Source organism: Gracilinanus agilis, chromosome 1 (genome assembly GCF_016433145.1).
Source record: "Gracilinanus agilis isolate LMUSP501 chromosome 1, AgileGrace, whole genome shotgun sequence".
NCBI lineage: Eukaryota > Metazoa > Chordata > Mammalia > Didelphimorphia > Didelphidae > Gracilinanus > Gracilinanus agilis.
The window spans coordinates 205,525,161-205,543,327 of record NC_058130.1 but is presented as its reverse complement, the minus strand read 5'-3'; the positions used below and the strand labels follow the sequence as shown (position 1 = coordinate 205,543,327).

The 18,167-nt window shown below is 41.5% G+C and overlaps 1 protein-coding gene across 1 annotated transcript in view; it reads left to right on the top strand.

Moving 5' to 3' along the window:
* Nucleotides 1-18,167, top strand: part of SLC29A4 (solute carrier family 29 member 4) — a 42,379-nt gene that overhangs the window by 4,297 nt on the left and 19,915 nt on the right. The window contains exons 2-4 of the mRNA XM_044678765.1: nucleotides 874-1,005; nucleotides 10,256-10,369; nucleotides 14,157-14,285. Of these exons, the coding sequence (XP_044534700.1) occupies nucleotides 874-1,005; nucleotides 10,256-10,369; nucleotides 14,157-14,285 (375 nt within the window). The remainder of the gene's footprint in view (nucleotides 1-873; nucleotides 1,006-10,255; nucleotides 10,370-14,156; nucleotides 14,286-18,167) is intronic.

The following is an 18,167-nucleotide window of genomic DNA, read 5'->3' as shown; positions in this document are numbered from 1 at the left end:
TGCTCATCTGTCAGTCTGTTTCTAAGGCAAGTCTTTCGAAGTTTCATTGTATTGTATCCTACTCATTGTATTCGTCAGATTAGAAATAATGTCTTCTGGCTGGATAGAACATTTCGGGGGCCCCATCTGGCCCCGGGGGTGTAGTTTGCCCATCACTGATCTAGTCCAATATGACATCTGGGCCCCTATTTGACTGAAGAGGGAAAAGGGGCTCAGCCATAAAAAGTTAAAAGTTTCAGGACTAAGATGGCAGAACCCTAGATTTTGAGCCATAAGGGACTTTAGAGAGCACCAAATCCAACCCCTTCTCCCCCATTTTAGAGATGAAAGAACTGAGACCCAGAGCATTTGAATGACTTGTCCAGGGTCACACAGTTAAGCTTCTGAGGGAGAGTTTGAACTTAGGTCTTCCTGACTCTGAGCCCAGCCCTCTCTCTACCACACCACCTAGCTGTTTCTTATTTTTTTTGGTTATTGCCAAGGTAAGATGATCATAAGGAAATCCAGAAATTTGACATCCAGTTCAAATGAGGTAAAACTGTTAAGCAATTTGCAAACTTAAAAACACTAAATAAGGAGTCAGGTAGGTGGCTAAGTAGATTGAGAGCTGGGCTTAGAGACAGGAGGTCCTGGGTTCAAATATGACCTCAGATACTTCCTAGCTGTGTGACCCTGGTAAGTCACTTACCACCACCACCCCATTGCCTAGCCCTTAGCACTCTTCTGCCTTAGAACCAATACTCAGTATTGCTTCTAAGAGGAAAGGTAAAGTTAAAAAAACCCTAAGTAAACACCAGCTGTTGTTACTATTGTTGCTCACAGTAGCTTTGGGATAGGAGCCTCACTTTCTCTCTCATGGGTTTGGGCTTTTAGCGACGGAGGAGCCTGAACCTGATGACCAGTACCATGGCATATACTTTGCCATGCTGTTGGCTGGAGTGGGCTTTCTCCTACCATACAACAGTTTTATCACAGATGTGGATTATCTGCACCACAAATACCCAGGTAAGTTCCAGCCTCCTGGTGGAAAATGGGTCCCTCCCTTTTATAAAGCCTTAGACTTCTAGGCTGTGTCTGTAGGGGGCACATTGGAACTGGTGTCCGAGGGGCTTTTCATCCATCCATCCATGTTGGTGGGAAGGATTTCAGGTTGGCAGGGGCAGTGTGGCTTGGGCTTGCTTTGTCCTGGGTCCCATTCAGCATCCACCAAATAATTAGGACAAGATGAATCTCCCTCAAGCATGTGAAGATTCCCATGGTAGAATGGGCAGATGAGAACAATTTGTTCCAATAACCATGAGGGCAGCTGAAACAGGCACTGTGGAGTGCTGACAGATTGGGCAGACATCAAAGACAGCAAGGTGATCCACTGTGTCCCAGGCCATCACCAGTCATCCTGACTTCTGTCCTGCCATTGGACTTGGAAGACTGGATGAAAGAGCAAGGTGGATGACTTTGTGACACTCTGTCTCGTTTAAATCCAGTTCATATCAAATCAAGACATCACCCAACATCCACTATTTTATGCCAATACTGTGATATCATCGGTCTTCTTTAAAAACAAAGGATGAGGGGGCAGCTGGGTAGCTCAGTGGATTGAGAGCCAGGCCTAGAGACAGGAAGTCCTAGGTTCAAATCTGGCCTCAGACACTTCCCAGCTGTGTGACCCTGGGCAAGTCACTTAACCCTCATTTCCTAGCCCTTACCACTCTTCTGCCTTGGAGCCAATATACAGTATTGACTCTAAGACGGAAGGTCAGGGTTTTTAAAAAAATAACAACAACAAAAAAAAAACAAAGTATGAACAACAACAAGGATGAGATGAATCATGTAATTTTACAATGGGAAGATATCTTAGTGGTCACCCTGTTCAAGACCAACAATGAAGTTGAAGGTACTTCAGACAGTGGCTCAGCCTTTGGTCTCTATCTGACTTAGTGGGATGAGACACTAGTCAGAGTGTGGTACAATGAAAAGAGACCTTAGAGACACAGGACCTTGTGACCTTGGGCAAGTCACTTAATCTCCATTAGCCTCAATTTTTCCATCTATCAAATGAAGAGACTGAATGAGATGGCCTTTAACATACCTTCTAACTCTAGATCTACCTGTGTGACTTCGGGCAAATTACTTAATCCCTCTGGGTCTCAATTTCCTCATTTATAAAACGAGGGAATAAGACAAGATGATCTCAAAGGTCCTTCAAACTCCAAAGCTATGAAGAATAATGAGAGCTCACATTTATGTGGCATTTCAAATGGCTTTGGTGCAGGAGAACAAGGTTTAGTCTCCCCAAGAGGCCCAGATAGTTTTGTTTTTGCTCGCTTAAACCTTGTCCTATGCCTTTGGTCCTGAGGGGAACCAGGTGACAGGTTGGGGGTAGGTCAAGGCAAACCCATTGCCAGGATTAGGCATCCAGTGGCATGGCAATGATTTTGTGTTTCTAGAGATATGAAGCAATGAGACTGGGTAATTTTTAAAGCAAGCCAGAATATGTTCATCCAGCTAAATGTTGGCCCATTCAAAATAGTTGCCTTGGGAGACTATTTACTTATTACAGTGGGAAGCTACCATTCTGTAATGCTCCCCTCTGAACCCATTATGCCGGTGTTCAGGAAAGATGGAAGAGGTACTAACCTCTGGAGTGAGGGCTTGCTGAGCTCTGTTAAGTGCTGTTTTCCTTCTTTGGTGTCCAGCTGCTACTCAGCTCTCCCTGTGGCTCCATGAAACTGTAGCATGCACAGTGGCCATACCCAGTGAAACCATGTCAGTAGGTGGACTAAATTAGGATGAGAGTGACTCAATTATGTTGGCGAGTTATGGGGGAGTGGGGTATCTACCCTAGGCATTCAAAGACTTCCCCCAATAGAAGGAAGGGATGAAAGCAATTTGTTCCAGCTGCCAAGAAGGCAGTAGAAATTAGCACAATGGATTGCCCAGAGCTTGTTTGGACATCAAAGAAGCCAAAATTGTCCACTGCATCCTGAGCCATCACCAGTCATCATGAATTTTCTCTTGCCAATGAACTTGGATGACTAGAAGAGAGAATGAGGCTGATGACTTTGTGCAACTCTGCCCCACTTAAAACCAGTTTATTCTTGAGTTAAAAGACATCACCATGATATTACTTGGTCCTCTTTGAGTATGAACTACAACCAACCAACCACACAACCCTTTCTTAACCCATTTGGGAAACATCATTGAGAGTAGCCACCAAAACCAGCTCATAAGCCACATGTGGCAGTCACTTTATAGTCAAGCTTCATTTTTCACATCTTGCCCTCCAAACAGCCTGATATCCTCCCATATTCATCACCAGAATGACCTTTAAATGACTTGAGTTGTTTCCAAAAGTCAAATCCATCCTCAAAATATGAGACTTTGCAGCCATTGAGAATATTCCAAAGATGGCAAGTAGGTAGCATAGTGGATAGGGTACTAGACTTAGAGTTGAAAAGTGAATTTAAGGCCTCATCCAGACATTTATTAACTATGTGAACCTGGGCAAGACACTTAAACTTGATCAGCCTCAGACAAATGTTGGAGGGGCTATGGAAAAAACAGGTGTATTCATGCATTGCTTATGGAGCTGGGAACTCTCTAGCCATTCTGGAAAACAATTTGGAACTATGATCAGAAATCTATTAAATTATGCATACCCTTTGAGCAGGCCTACCATTCCTAGATCTATATCCTCAAAGATAGCAAAGAAATAAGAATGTTTTTGTACCTACATATACAAAAATAATCGTAGCAGATATTTTTTCCATTTGGATTTTTATTTTAATAACAAATTTCCACATAAGTTTTCTGAAGTTATATGATCTACATTGTCCCCTCTTTCTTCCCTCTCCCCTCTCAGAGCTGACAAGCAATTCAATCTGGGTTATACATGTATTATCACACAAAACGTTTCCATATTATTCATTTTTGTAAGTGAATAATCTTATAAAACCAAACCCCCAAATCATATACCTAAATAAATGATAAATCCTATGTTTTCCTCTGTATTCCTACTCTAATGGTTCTTTCTCTGGAGATGGATAATATTCTTTGTCATAAGTCCTTCAGAGTTGTCCTGGATCATTATATTGCTGGTAGTAGCAAAGTCTATCACATTTGATTGTTCCACAATATTGTAGTTACTGTATATCATGATCTCCTGGTTCTGCATAGCAGATCTTTTCTGCAGTGGCAAAAAATTGGAAAATTAGAAGATGCCAATCAGTTGGAGAATGGATAAGTAAATTATGATTCATGAATATGATAGAATATTACTGTGTTACAGGAAATGGCAAAGCAAATGGTTTCAGAGAAACATGGAAAGACGTGGATGAACTAATGCAGAGGAAAGTGAGAAGAAGCAGAACAATTTATACAAAAATAACAATATTGTAAAGACAAACAACTTTGAAAGTTGTAGGAACTCTTTTTAATATAAGGATCAGCCTCTATTCCAGAGGATTTATGATGAAATTTACTGCTTGCTGAAAGAGGGTGATGGAGTCAGAGTAAAGATTGAGACAGATTTTTTTAGGCATGGATAATGAAGCAATTTGCTCTGCTTGACTATATCAGGGTTTTTTGGTTTTTTTTTTTTTTTTTTTTTTTTTTTGCTTTTTCCCGTAGGGAGACTGGGGAGAAGGAAGCAGGAAAGAGAGAAGGGATATATATTCATTGGCTGAAAAAAAGTAATTTTAAAAAAGAAGAATTTAATTAAAATGTTCAGAGAACTAATAGTTGTGTCATAGAGACTGCTTAAAGAAACTAAAGAAGTGGTTTTAATCAAGAAAAATTCCTAATGATCTTAACTAAAGAGATCCAAAAATGGAGGAGGCTGCCTCAACAGGTAGTGAACTCCCCATTAGTAGAGATCTTCAAGAAGTTGGATGACTTGATCTGGGTTATCATAGACAGGATTTCTGCTTTGATATGGGCTAGACTAGATAGCTTTCTCTTCTCATTGTGCTATTCTGAGTCCATGAAACCTTGCCTTGATGAGTAATTTCTGGTCTGTGAGATGAAAAAGTCCCAGTTTCGTGACTTCCTACAATTAACAATTCACAATTCTTTTATAATAAATTGTTAAATTTCCTTTTATGATTCTTCAGAGGCTGGGGTCACGTACACTAAGTGCTAGGTATGCTGATTGCAGTGGGATGACCTGAGTTTAAATCTTCACTCATGAAATGTGTGACTTTAGACAAATCATTTAACTACTATGTGTCTTAGTTTCCTCACCTATAAAATGAAGGCATTGGACTCAATGGCCTCTAAAGTCCCTCATTGCTTGAAACCCAGGCTTCTGTGATTCTGTGATCCTAGGTATAGAGTTGGTGAAATGCCAATGTAAGTTACCCCTAAATTACTGTTAATATTCATACCAGACTCTCTGCAAAGAACTGCTGAATTGTGATGTTAGAAAATTCCTTTCACCCTCAAAGGAATGCTGGGAAGAAGAGTGGGCCATAATTGGACCTAGACTACACCATCACTCCCCTTCCTTTGAAAAAATAAACAAATTCCAGTTTGTTTCTGTGCTGAAAAGTGAGAACTTTGTAATAGAACTTTAGAAATGACCCGTTATGGCATTGGAAGACTTTCTACCCCATTTAGGTAAGAAAATAGTTAAGAAGCTGCACTACCTGGGTCTTCAAGGAGGCCTAGCACCTCTGGTTTGAAGGCTGGCTGAGTCCTTTTCAGGGCTGCTCATTCACCTTTGGTGTCCACCAATCACTCAACTCTCACCTGTGGCACCAAGAAGCTTTAGTATGCTCACTGGCCATACCCTGGTAAACCATCTTAGCAGATGGGCTAAACCAGGTTGAGGGTAACCAAATGGCCACAAACCCATCAGTGAGCTGGGGTGGGTGGGGTATGGCGTTTACTCCAAGACTAAGAAGACTTCTCCCAAGGGAATGGGCAAGTGAGAACAATTTGTTCCTACAGCCGTGAAAGTAGCTGAAGCAGGCATTATAGAGCTCTGAGAGCTGGGTAAGACAATGTAGATGCTAAGATCATCCACTGCATTCTGGGTCATTGTCAGTACCCTGACTTTTGTCTTGCCTCTGGACTTTGATGACCCTGGATGAGAGAGTGAGATCTGCTGCGCTTAAATCTAATTCATTCTCAAATCAAGACATTCTCAGGGGGCAGCTGGGTAGCTCAGTGGACTGAGAGCCAGGCCTAGAGTTGGGAGGTCCTGGGTTCAAATCTGGCCTCAGACACTTCCTAGCCATGTGACCCTGGGCAAGTCACTTGATCCCCATTGCCCACCCTTACCACTCTTCTCCCTTGCAGTCAATACACAGTATTGACTCCAAGGCAGAAGGTAAGGGTTTAAAAAAAAAAAAAACAAACAAGACATTCTCCCATGATGTCCTTTGGTCTTCTTTGGAAACAAAGGACAAACAAAAAAACAAAAAAAATTGAGAAGCTGATCTCTCTGATCAATCACCATACACTTAAGAAACTCCTACTATATGTCAGGCACTGCACTAGATGCTGGAGATACAAAGACAAAAATGTAACATAATTGCCCTCGAGAAGCTTACGTTCTTTTGAGGAAACAATATGTATGCACATAAGCAAATAAAATCTATATACAGTCAAGGCAAAATAATTTCAGAGCTGAGCACTAGCATCTGGGGAGATCAAGAAGGTGGCACCTGATCTGAGCTCTGAAGAAAATTAGGGACGCCAAAAGGTAGAGGTGAAAATGGAGTGCATTCCAGGCATAGTGGATAGCCCATATAAAAGTATGGAGTTAGGAGATGGACTATTGTACATGGAGAATGCTAGCTTTGTAGTTCACTGATTTTGCTGGAATGAAGTGTGTGAAGAGGAATAATGTGTAATAGGTCTGGAAAGAGAGACTGGAGCCAGATTGTAAAGAGCCTTGAATGCCAAATAAGAGGAGTTTGTATGTGATCCTTGAGGTAAAAGGGAGTCATTGATGTTTTTAGAGCAGGGGAGGGAGTGACAGTTGGGTATGTGCTTTAGGCATATCACTTAGCAGCTATGTAGAGGATGCTTTGGAGTAGGGAGAGACATGACACAGGGAGACCAGTTAGGAAATAGTTGTCACTGTCTGGTGTGAGGAAGTTTACTAAATTATTATTTAGGAGACCTAGCAAGCAGGGCTGGAGAATTCTAAATGGAATGGGGAAGCAGGAAGTGTGACTCTCTCTCTGAGACAGACTCCACGGTGGTTGGGACAAGTTGGAACTGATCCTGGGAGACCTCAGAGGAAGTGGAGTTTGCACCCAGAATTCCTGATATCCAGAAGGAAGACTGACATCTACTTGTGAGGGATTTTTGGTAGAGACTAGTAATTCCAACCCGAGTTGTAGGTTAACTTAGGCTGGGTTAGCTCCCAGAATCTACCCACCTGAAAGAGTACAGCTAGTGGTCCTGGAAGAGCTGCAACATCGCTAGAGTGTGTCAGGACTCTGCTGTGAGGATACCCACTTCAGTCCTGCTATTCTTTGGGCCCTGTCTTGCTTTAGGTCTCAGTTCAGTGTAGATAAGTCCCTCCCCTGACCCTGTGGTTTTCCCCTAGTCTGGAAGTATAGAAACCCCTATTCCATCCGTTAGACCAGGGGTCAGCAACCTTTTTGGCCGTGAGAGCCATAAACGCCACATTTTTTAAAAATGTAATTTCGTGAGAGCTGTACAGTGCTCACAGTGCACGCTCCTGTAACAGCGCCTGAAAAAAAATTGACTTTGTGGCTCCTGCATAAAGAGCCATATCTGGCCCTCAAAAGAGCCTACCCCTGCTTTAGAGCATAGTTCCCTTAATTAAATTTGTTACAAACCCTCTTGACATTTGCTTGCTGGTTTTCACAGACTCCTTGTCTAGGTGGGGCAGGGTGACAGCACCTAACTGTCCCTTCTGTCATCAGTCATTTCCCCTAACAGTTAAACCCAGCTTCCCTAACTTGTTAAGTCCCCACTTATTGTCCATTCCTGTCTCCTACTCACCCTTCTGAACCCACATATAATATTTAAGTGATCTCCCCTGGTTTTCCCCATAAGACTGGTGAAGAAGTGGTTAGGGTCTGAATGAGGGTGGTGGCTATGCAAGTGGAGAGAATGGGATAGATGCAAAAGAGGTGGCAGTGAAATGGATAAGACTTAAACCACTAAATGGGCTTCGAGAATGAAAGACTGTGGAGGACTGAGAGATTAGTAACTTGGCTGACTTGTAGGATGATGGTTTCCTCAATAGAAATCAGGATTTTGGAAAGAGGAATAGACTTGGAGAGGATGCAGGCTTAGGGATGGAAAACATCATCATGGGAAAAATGAGGATTGAGAAGAATTTCAATCAACTGTGCTACCCATTGCCGATCAGGAAGAATGGTTTCCAAAGCACAAAATGAGGCTATAGGATCATCGTAATAACAATGCACCTTTCCAGTTCCCATGCCCTTGGTATTTGGGCATTTGAGGGAAATGCATTGGTAAGAGGCAGGGAAAGTGATCAGGTCTTGAGAGACAACATGGTACAGTGGATAGAGAACTGAACTTGGAGTTAGGAAGACCTGGTTTGATCTGCCTTCTGAGAAAAAACTGGTGGAGTCTGAGTGCGGACCGAAACGCACCATATTTCTTTTTTGTTTTGTTCTTTTTTTTTTTATATTGGAGATCTCTTCCACAAAATGACTGATATAGAAAAATGTTTTACATAATTACATATATAAAATCTGCATCTGATTGCTTACTAACTCAGGGAGTGAGGAGGACAAAGAGGGAGATTCAGAAGAAAGGAGAGAATTTAGAACTCAAAAAAAAAATTTTAATGTTAAAAAGATTGTTCAGGGGGCAGCCGGGTGGCTCAGTGAATTGAAAGCCAGAAAGGGGAGATCCTAGGTTCAAATTTGACCTCATACACTTCCTAACTGTGTGTCCCTGGACAAGTCACTTCATCCCCATTGCCTAGCCCTTACCACTCTTCTGCCTTGGAGCCAATACACAGTATTGATTTTAAATAAAAGGTTAAGGGTTTTAAAAAGGTGGGGAAAGAGGGGGAAAAGATTGTTTTTTCATAAAATGGGGGGGGAATAAAATAATATTTAAAAAAGGAAGAACTGGATTACAGTCTGGCCTCAAACACTAACCATGTTACTTACCCCGGGCTTAATCTCTTAACTTCACTAGGCCTCAGTTTCCCTAACTATAAAATGAGGGTGGAGGTGGGGAGTGATGATTTCTAACGTCCCTTGTAGCTCTAACTCTATCATCCTAATAATAGGAATTCATTCTTATATAATGCCTTAAGGTTTAAAAAAATTTCTCTCACAAAAATCTCAAAAGTTAGGTAATACAAGTATGATAATCCCCCTCCCCTTATAACAACAACAACAACTTTTCTTATGTCTTAGTGTCTTTTGTAAAAGAGAAGAGCCACATGGGCTAGATAGTTGGGGTTAAGTGACTTGCCCAGGGTCACACAGCTTGAAAATGTCTGAAGTAGGATCTGAACTCTGGCATTTCTAATTCCAAATCCATAATTCCATGCCACATAAGACATTTTAAATATACTTTTCTTTATTTCCTTCCTTCCTTCCTTCCTCCTTTCCTCTCTCCCCCTCCCTTCTACTCTCTCTCCATCCTTTCCTCCCTCCCTTCTTCTTTCTCTCCCTCCTTTTCTCCCTTTCTTCCTTCCTTCTTTTCTTTTTTGAAGATCCTTACTTTCTGCCTTAATAACAATTGTAAGCCAGAAAGCTCCTGGGTCATATAATATTTGAACTCTGGTATTTCTGATACCAAGTCCATAACTCCATTTGAACCCAAGGCTTCTGAGTCCGAGTTCAGCAGTCTATCCATTACGTGACACCATGTGCTCTTGATGCTTCCTTCCCTCTCCTCATTAACGGCTTGGGCAAGGAGCGGTTTCAGAGACCTAGAGAGCCTCCTTCATCTCAGCAAAGACACGCCTTTCTGTCACTCAGCAGCCGCAACTTCTTGACTGTCTAAATGATGTCTGAGAGTGACAGAGTCCTACACCTACTCTGCTTCCTCTAAATGGCATAGCGGGCAATGAAACCAGGAGGGTCAGAAGGGAAAATGGCCTGTGAGTGATGGGGAGCCACACAGAGTCTGTTCCATAGAGAGTGTGGAAAAGAGAGGGGCAAGTCCTTTCTTCTGCCAGTTCCCTCCACTGCAGCCAGCATCCTGCCTTTCAGGCTGGGGAGAGGCCAGACAGGGAAGGAGCATCTTGTTTTCTGATCCCCGTCTCTCTGCACTGCAGGGACTTCAATTGTGTTCGACATGAGTCTCACTTACATCCTGGTCGCCTTGGTGGCTGTCCTCCTGAACAATGCCCTGGTGGAGATGTTAAGCCTACATACCAGGATCACCGTGGGTAAGTCAGTGCCCTTCACCGCTGCTCAGGGCTCACCTGAGGGTCAACCCTGATGGAACAGCTGATTATCAACTTATCCATCAAGTAAAACTAATTAATTAATCAATTAAGTCCCTACTATGTGCCAGGCACTGTGCTGAGTCCCAGAGATACAAATACAAAGTCAAGGATCACAGATCTGGAAATGGATGTGACCTCTGAGGCCATTCTAGCCCAGTCCCCCTTATTTTACAATGGAGGAAACTGAGGTCAAAAGAGGTTAAATGACTTACCCAAGATCACCCAAGCAGTAAATGGCAGGGCCAGGATTCCAACATAGGCCCTTTGGCTTCAGTCCATTCCGTTGTATCACCCGAGTCCTGATCACCCAAATCTGCTGTGTGACTTTGCAAAGTCATCCTCTTGCTCTCTCAGCCTCAGTTTCCCAAAGCCTTGAAAATGATGAAGATGATGATAATTCACATTTCTGTAGACCTTTAAGGTTTACAAAGCACTTTTCCTATAACTTCCCACTCTGTGAAGCAGATAATGTATGTGTTATTGCCCTATTTTACAGGTGAGATCGTGGGTTCCGAGTCAGTACTGAAGCCAGGATACACTTAATAAGGGCAAGTAGGAAGAAATCTGGAAAGAGCAATAATTGGACATTATAACTAAGTGGCACAATGGCTAAAGCACTTATCCTAGAATTGGGAAGATCTGGGTTCATATTTACTATAACCTTACTGTGTGAACCTTGGCAAGTCAGTTAATTTCCCTTAGCCTCGGTGTCCTTATCTGTAAAATGGCGATAAAAGTAGCACCTACCGGGGTGGTTGTGAGGATCAAGTGAAATTATATATGTATATATAAGCTGCTTTGTGGACCTTAAAATACTGTAACAATGCTAGCTATAATTAGTATTGCATAGAAAAGAACTTCTATAGCAGGGAGTTCATAAGGGAACACAGAGAAGCAGTTTTGTAATGACTGTTGTGTTAAATGAATATATATATATACACACTTGAAAAAAAGGGAAAAGGTCACTTTTTAATCATCTTTTGTGCTCTTTATATAATAAAATGCTCATGTTTATTGAGTTCATAGAAAAAAATAAAAATAATCTTAAGAGAAAAAATTAATATGAAGAAAAGAGACAGAAGACCAAGGGAACCAGGTATTACATAAAAGGGAAATAGAAAAAGTATTTAAAAGGGGCAGTTAGGTGGCCGAGTGGATTGAGAGCCACTCCTAGAGTCAGGAAGACCTGGGTTCAAATCTGATCTCAGACACTTCTTAGCTGTGTGACCCTGGGCAAGTCACTTAACCCCAATTGCCCAGCCCTTACTCTTCTGCCTTGCAACTTATAATGGAATGGCTTCTCAGATAGAAGGTAAAGGTTTTAAAAAGATGAGTGCAGTAGGCAATGGACAATGAAAAATGGTTGAAGTGGACAAAAGGAAGAGAAATTATTATAGATATCTGTAGGTGGAAGGTCTTTTGAAAGTTTAATAAGCTGCAAATGTATTTTATTGATTTTATTGTTTCAAATTAGGTTCATAATAAATGACTTTCTTTTTTAAAATGAGGGCAGAGTATCAGGTGGCCATAGATTTATAGCCAGAAGGCACCTCTAGGCCAGCAGGTCTCCAACTTTTTGGTCCCAGGACTCCTTTTTGCTTTTAAAAATTACCAAGAACCCCCAAGAGCTTTTGTTTAAGTGGGTTATATCTATAGAGAGTTACCATATTAGAAATTAAAGCTGATACATTTTAAAATATTTTTGTTAATTAAATAAAAAATAATAAGCCCATTATGTATTAACATAATGACATCTTTTAATGAAAAAATGACTTTGTTTTCCAAGACAAAAAAAATTTTAATGAGAAGGGAGGCATTATTTTATATTGTTTTTCCAAATTTCTTTAATGTCCATCTTAACAGAAGACACCTGCATTCTCCTATATAGCTTCTACATTCACTCTGTCATGTGATATTTTGGTTGAAGTTTATATAGGAAATCCAGCCTCCCACAGATGTGTAGTTGGGAAATGGAGGAACAATTTAATGGGCAAATAAAGTCTTAGTATTATTATAAAACTGCCTTTAATCTCACAGTCCCCCCAAAAAGGGGCTTGAAGACCTCCAGGAATTTGAGGGCTCCACCTTGAGAACCACTGATCTAATCCAAATAACAGATGAGGAAACCGAGACCCCACGGAGTCAAGCAATTTACTCAAGATATAGCTTCTACTTTCAAGCCAGGCTCACTGCTAAACAATTAAAATTTTGCATCTCATTTGATATTTGAACAACCCAGTGAGGCAGATGCTCTTATTATCCTCCTTTTATAGTTGAGGAAACTGAGGCAGACAGAGGTTAAGTCACTTCTCAGGGTCACACAGCTAGTAGGTGTCTGAGGGATGAGTTTGAAATCAAATTTTCCTCACTCTAGTCCCAGTGCTCTCCCCACCGCACCACCTAGCCTCCTCTGGGGCACAGCTGGGATTCAAATGAGAGATCTCTGATGCTAAACCCATCCCTCTTTCCACCATGATCTCTAAGGTCCTTCCCAGCTTCTACTAGTCTATGACTTTATATCACCTTCATTTCTCAGCAGTCCATGGTCATATAGTGAGTGACACTAACACTACCCCCTCCAATGCTATACCATATGACACCCCAAACAAAAGGTCCTCTCGCCTCTTTCATCTCCGTCCTCCCCAGGTACAAATCGCTGGATTCCACATGAATGTGAAATGAATCCACTCACTTCTTTGTAGGCAACCTTAAGACCCTATGGGGCTTTAAGCAATGCCTAGGACCTAGGTGTCCTTTTTTATTTTATTTATTTATTTTTGAGATTATATTATGCTCAATGGTATTTTTTTTAATTTTTAAAATATTTTTCCATGTCTACATAATTCATTTTCTTCCCTTCCCTCTCCCAGAGCCAACAAGCATTTCCACTGGGTTTAGATATTCTTTTTTTAATTATTTCATTTAATTTTTAAAATTTTAATTTTAAAAAATTCATCTTAATTTTATTCCAGGAACAAGTTAACACGGAATTTTTCAAGGTTATATGATTCGTGTTCTCTCCCTTTCTCTCTCCTCCCCACTCCCAGATTTGACAAGCAATTCCACTGGGTTATACATGCATTATCTCTTTAACACATTTCCATGTTACCTTTATCCCCCAGAATATTGGCTGTTGTGGGGTTAGGGCAAAGAGAAAAAATAGGCAGCTGAGGTATTTTCCTGGGAGATTTTTCTCTCCCTATCCTATATGAGGTAGTGGAAGACAGTACTGATTCCTGAGTGAAAAGATCAACTACTTTCTACGTAGGTAACCTTGAGTGACTAGCCACTTCTCTGGGCCTCAGCTTCCCTAACTGTAAAATAAGGGGATGGGGCTGAATCAAGAGTTCTTAACATTTTTGTATATCCTGGATCTGCTTAGGGAGTATGGATCCCTTCTTGAAAATTATGTTTTTACGTACATAAAATAAAATACACAGGATTACCAAGAATAAAATCTCTTGAAACTCACTTATCAAGATTTAAAAAATAAGTTTGCAATCCCAGGTGAAGAATTCTTGGACTGGATAATCTCTAAGATCCTTTTCCATTCTAAGTTTGATCCTCATATGGATGGACGAGAAGGTTGAGGCCGAAGCTGCCCTTCTGACTGACTGCATGGGGAGAGGGTATGGAGCACCTTCCTTCTGAGCCTTAGCCTGGGAGGTGAATCCCATCGCTGCCTCAACCTTACCCCTAACTATACTGAATGTCTTCTCATTTTCAGGCTACTTCTTTGCAGTGGGCCCCCTCCTGTTTGTCAGCATCTGTGATGTCTGGCTGCAGCTCTTCTCCCAGAGACAGGCGTACGCCATCAACCTGGCTGCAGTGGGTACAGTGGCCTTTGGTTGCACAGGTAAGTGAAGGCTGTCCCAGAGAGGGGAAGGGAGAGAGGGAATTCCAGTGGTTCCTTCCATTATTGACAATGTCCTAGTTTTTCTTAAAGGCAGCTAGGTGGCACAGTGAGTAAGTCAGGAAGACTCATCCTCTTGTTCAAATCCAGCCTGAGACACTTCCTAGCTATATGACCCTGGGCAAGTCATTTCACCCTGTTTGCCTTACTTTCCTCATCTGTTACATGAGCTGAAGGAGGAAATGGCAAACCACTCTAGTATCTTTGCCAAGAAAACCCCAAATGGGGTCACAAAGTGTCAAGCAGAACTGAATAAGCTTTTCTATATTTTTATTTTATTTTTACCAATTACATGTAATCAAAATTTTCCACAAAGATTTCCTAAGTTAATAAAATTGAATTTTATCTCCCTCCTTCCCTTCCTTTCCCACTTCCAGTGCTGGCAGGCGATTTGATCTGGGTTATATCTGTATTATCATGTAAAACATTTCCATATTGTTCATTTTTATGAGTAATTTTATAAAACCAAAACCCCAGAACACAAACCCAAATAAAGCACTGAAAAATCTTATGCTTTCATCTGCATTCTGAACTCCAACAGTTCTTTATCTGGAGGTGGAGAGCATTCTTTGTCACATGTCCCTCAGAATTGTCCTGGATCTTTGTATTGCTGATAATAGCTAAGTCTTTCACAATTGATCATTCCACAATGTTGCAGTTACTGTGTACAATGTTTTCCTGGTTCTACTTATTTCACTTTGCATCAGTTCATGTAGGTCTTCCTAGTCCTTTCTGAAATCATCCTGTTATAGCACAGTAGTATTCCATGACCATCATATACCACAATTTGTTTAGTCATTCCCCAATTGATGGAATCTCTTTCAATTTCCAATTCTAGGCCGCCACAAAAAGAGCAGCTATAAATATTTTTGAACAAGTAAGGTCCTTTCCCCTTTTTTCTGATCTCTCTGGGATACAGACATAGTAGTGGTATTACTGGATCCATGGGTATGCACAGTTTTATAGCCCTTTGGGCATAATTCCAAATTTCCTTCCAGAATGGTTGGATCATTTTACAACTCCACCAGCAATGCATTAGTGTCCCAATTTTGCCACATCCCCTCCACCATTTACCATTTTCCTTTACTGCCATATTGGCCAATCTGATAGGTGTCAGTTGTTTTAGTTTGCATTTCTTTTATCAAGAGGAATTTAGAACACTTTTTTCACATGATTATTGATGGCTTTGATTTCTTCATCTGAAAACTGCTTATCCATATCCTCTAACCATTTTTCAATTGGGGAATGACTTGTAGTCTTGTAAATTTGATTTAGTTCTTTATATATTTGAGAAATGAGACTTCTAGCTGAGAAATTTGTCATAAACTTTCCCTTCCAGTTTGTTGTTTCCCTTCTAATCTTGGTTGCATTGGTTTTATTTGGACAGAATCTTTTTAATTTAATATAATCAAAATTATTCCTTTTTACATCTTATAATGTTCTCTATCTCTTATTTGGTCATAAATTATTCCCTTCTCTATAGATCTGACAGGCAAACTTGAATAAGCTTTTCTTAGAGGAGGCTGGGCCCAGGTAAGCCTAAGATCAGGGAAGGGGATAGACCTGAAGAAGTGTCTTCTCTTAGGTTTCATGTGTCTGCCTCTGCCCTGGGCTAGCCCCAGGTCTTGAGACTGACTTTCTTTTAAGGAAGTTCAATGGCTCTGGGACTCCTGATATACTTCTAAACCTTCAGTTGGACCCGAAGATAAAACAGTCTCCATTATGCTGGGGTATGAGAAGGAAAGACAGGAATTGTGAGTTCTCCTTCATGTCTGCCTTTGAACCTAATCTCCAGGTTACAAAACTCATTAAGCAGCACCAGAAGGGGAAGACCACCATTTTAACCTCACACTTATGGGGTAAGGGTGAGATTTATCTGTACCAGGGTCACCTCTCAGGCTGCACTTCCACATGTCATCCTTCCATGTGCTAGAATGGAAGACTGGTTTAGAATCAGAAAATCTGGGTTCAAAACTCTTGTTTAAGGGCAGCTAGGTGGCTCAGTGGATTGGATGGAGAGCCAGTCCTGGGCTTGGGAGAAGCTGGGTTCAAATCTGGTCTCAAACAGTTCCTAGCTGTGTGACCCTGGGCAAGTCATATAACCCCATCTGGCCAGCCCTTACAGCTCTTCTGCCTTAGAACTGATTCATTATATAGATTCTAAGTCAGAAGGCAAAGGTTTAAAAAAAAACACTCCTCTAATCTTATTTCCCATAAAATCTTAGGCAAATCTGGGTCTCAGTTTCCTCATCAGTAAAATGAGGAGATTGAAACAGATAGCATCTGAGGTTTCTTCTAACTCTGCACCTCTGATCCTGTGACCTTGGGTAAATCCCTTAACTTCCCCAGGCCTCAGTTTCCTCATCTGTAAAATAAAGTGGTTGGATTTCTCTAGCTCCAAATCTATGATTCAATGTCTTCCCAAGTACTTTATAAAAGGGAAAGTGGCCTGATATCAGATGGCCCTAAATGGCTGGATATTTCTGAGGCATATTTTCCAATATTTCTAATATTCCACTTGTCCAAATACCCTCAGCTTCTAGCATAAAAAGCTTCTATTCTGATTGTTTTTGTTGTACTTAATCATTTAAGTGGCCTCATTTGGGGTTTTCTTGGCAAAGATACTGGAGTTGTTTGCCACTTCCTTCTCTAGCTCATTTTATAAATGAGGAAACTGAGGCAAACAGGGTTAAGTGACTTGTCCAGGATCACACAGCCAGTGACTTAGATTGGATTTGAACTCGGGAAAATGAGTCTGCCTGACTCCAGACTGGTGATCTATCTACTGTACCTAGCTGCCTGTCTATTCTGATATATGATGGTAAATAAAGGACAGGCTGAGTGGTATAAACATTTATGGACTTGGGAGCACAAAAGGGAAGGGGGAGAGCAAGACTTCTGCATTATGCCTATTCTATTCACAGGCAGGAATCAGTTAGCCCAATGGGATTCCTTGTGTGTCTGCCCTGAGGGAGCCTCTTTCTAAGACCTTCATGCCAGTTCTGTCGCAGCCGAAGTCTGTGCAACTTGTTAATGGTTGGGAAAGTCTCCATCTGGTTGCTGTAGTCCAGCCAGATATTTCACCCACTAAAACTTGGGCTTCTGCCAGCTAATTGGCCCGAACTACCCCCACCAATGTTTATGGTCTGTTTTATAGTTTCTTTATGAGGTGGGTGAGCTGAGCCAACTGCAAAAGCAGGGAGTGCTCCCCCTTGTCTGCAGTGAGAATCCAGAGGGGTCTTACCTCCCTTCCCCTCTGCCTCGGAAAGCCTGGAGGCAGGGAGTTCAGGAAGGGTTCAGCTCTCCAGAGCAGGAGAAGAAAAGAAAAAGGGTACGGGAGCCAAGGAGGGGCTTTTCCCTTTTTTAAATTTCTTTTTATTTTTTCAACTTTATTTATTTGTTTGTTTAGAATATTCTTCTATGATTACATGATTCATGTTCTCTCCCTCCCCTCTTCCTTTCCCAAGGAGGGCTTTTTCAATACTCCATTGCCCCTACTAGGCCTGCCCTTCCCTCATCTTAAGGGAGTTGGACCAGTGAAAGAGTGGGCCTAATCAACAATTCATTCATCAGTAAGGTTTTATTAAATAACTACTTATGCACAAGATACAGTGCTCCACACAGGAATACAAAGACAAACGTGAAACTCTCCCTCTTCTCAAGAGGCTTTCATTTTACCTGGGGAGACATCATAAGGTCCTTCCATCCTTCTTCCCTCCCTCCCACCCTCCCACCCTTTTTTCCTTCCTTCTTCCCTTCCTTCCTTTCTTCCTCTCTTCCTTCCTTCCTTCCTTCCTCTCTTCCTTCCTTCCTTCCTCTCTTCCT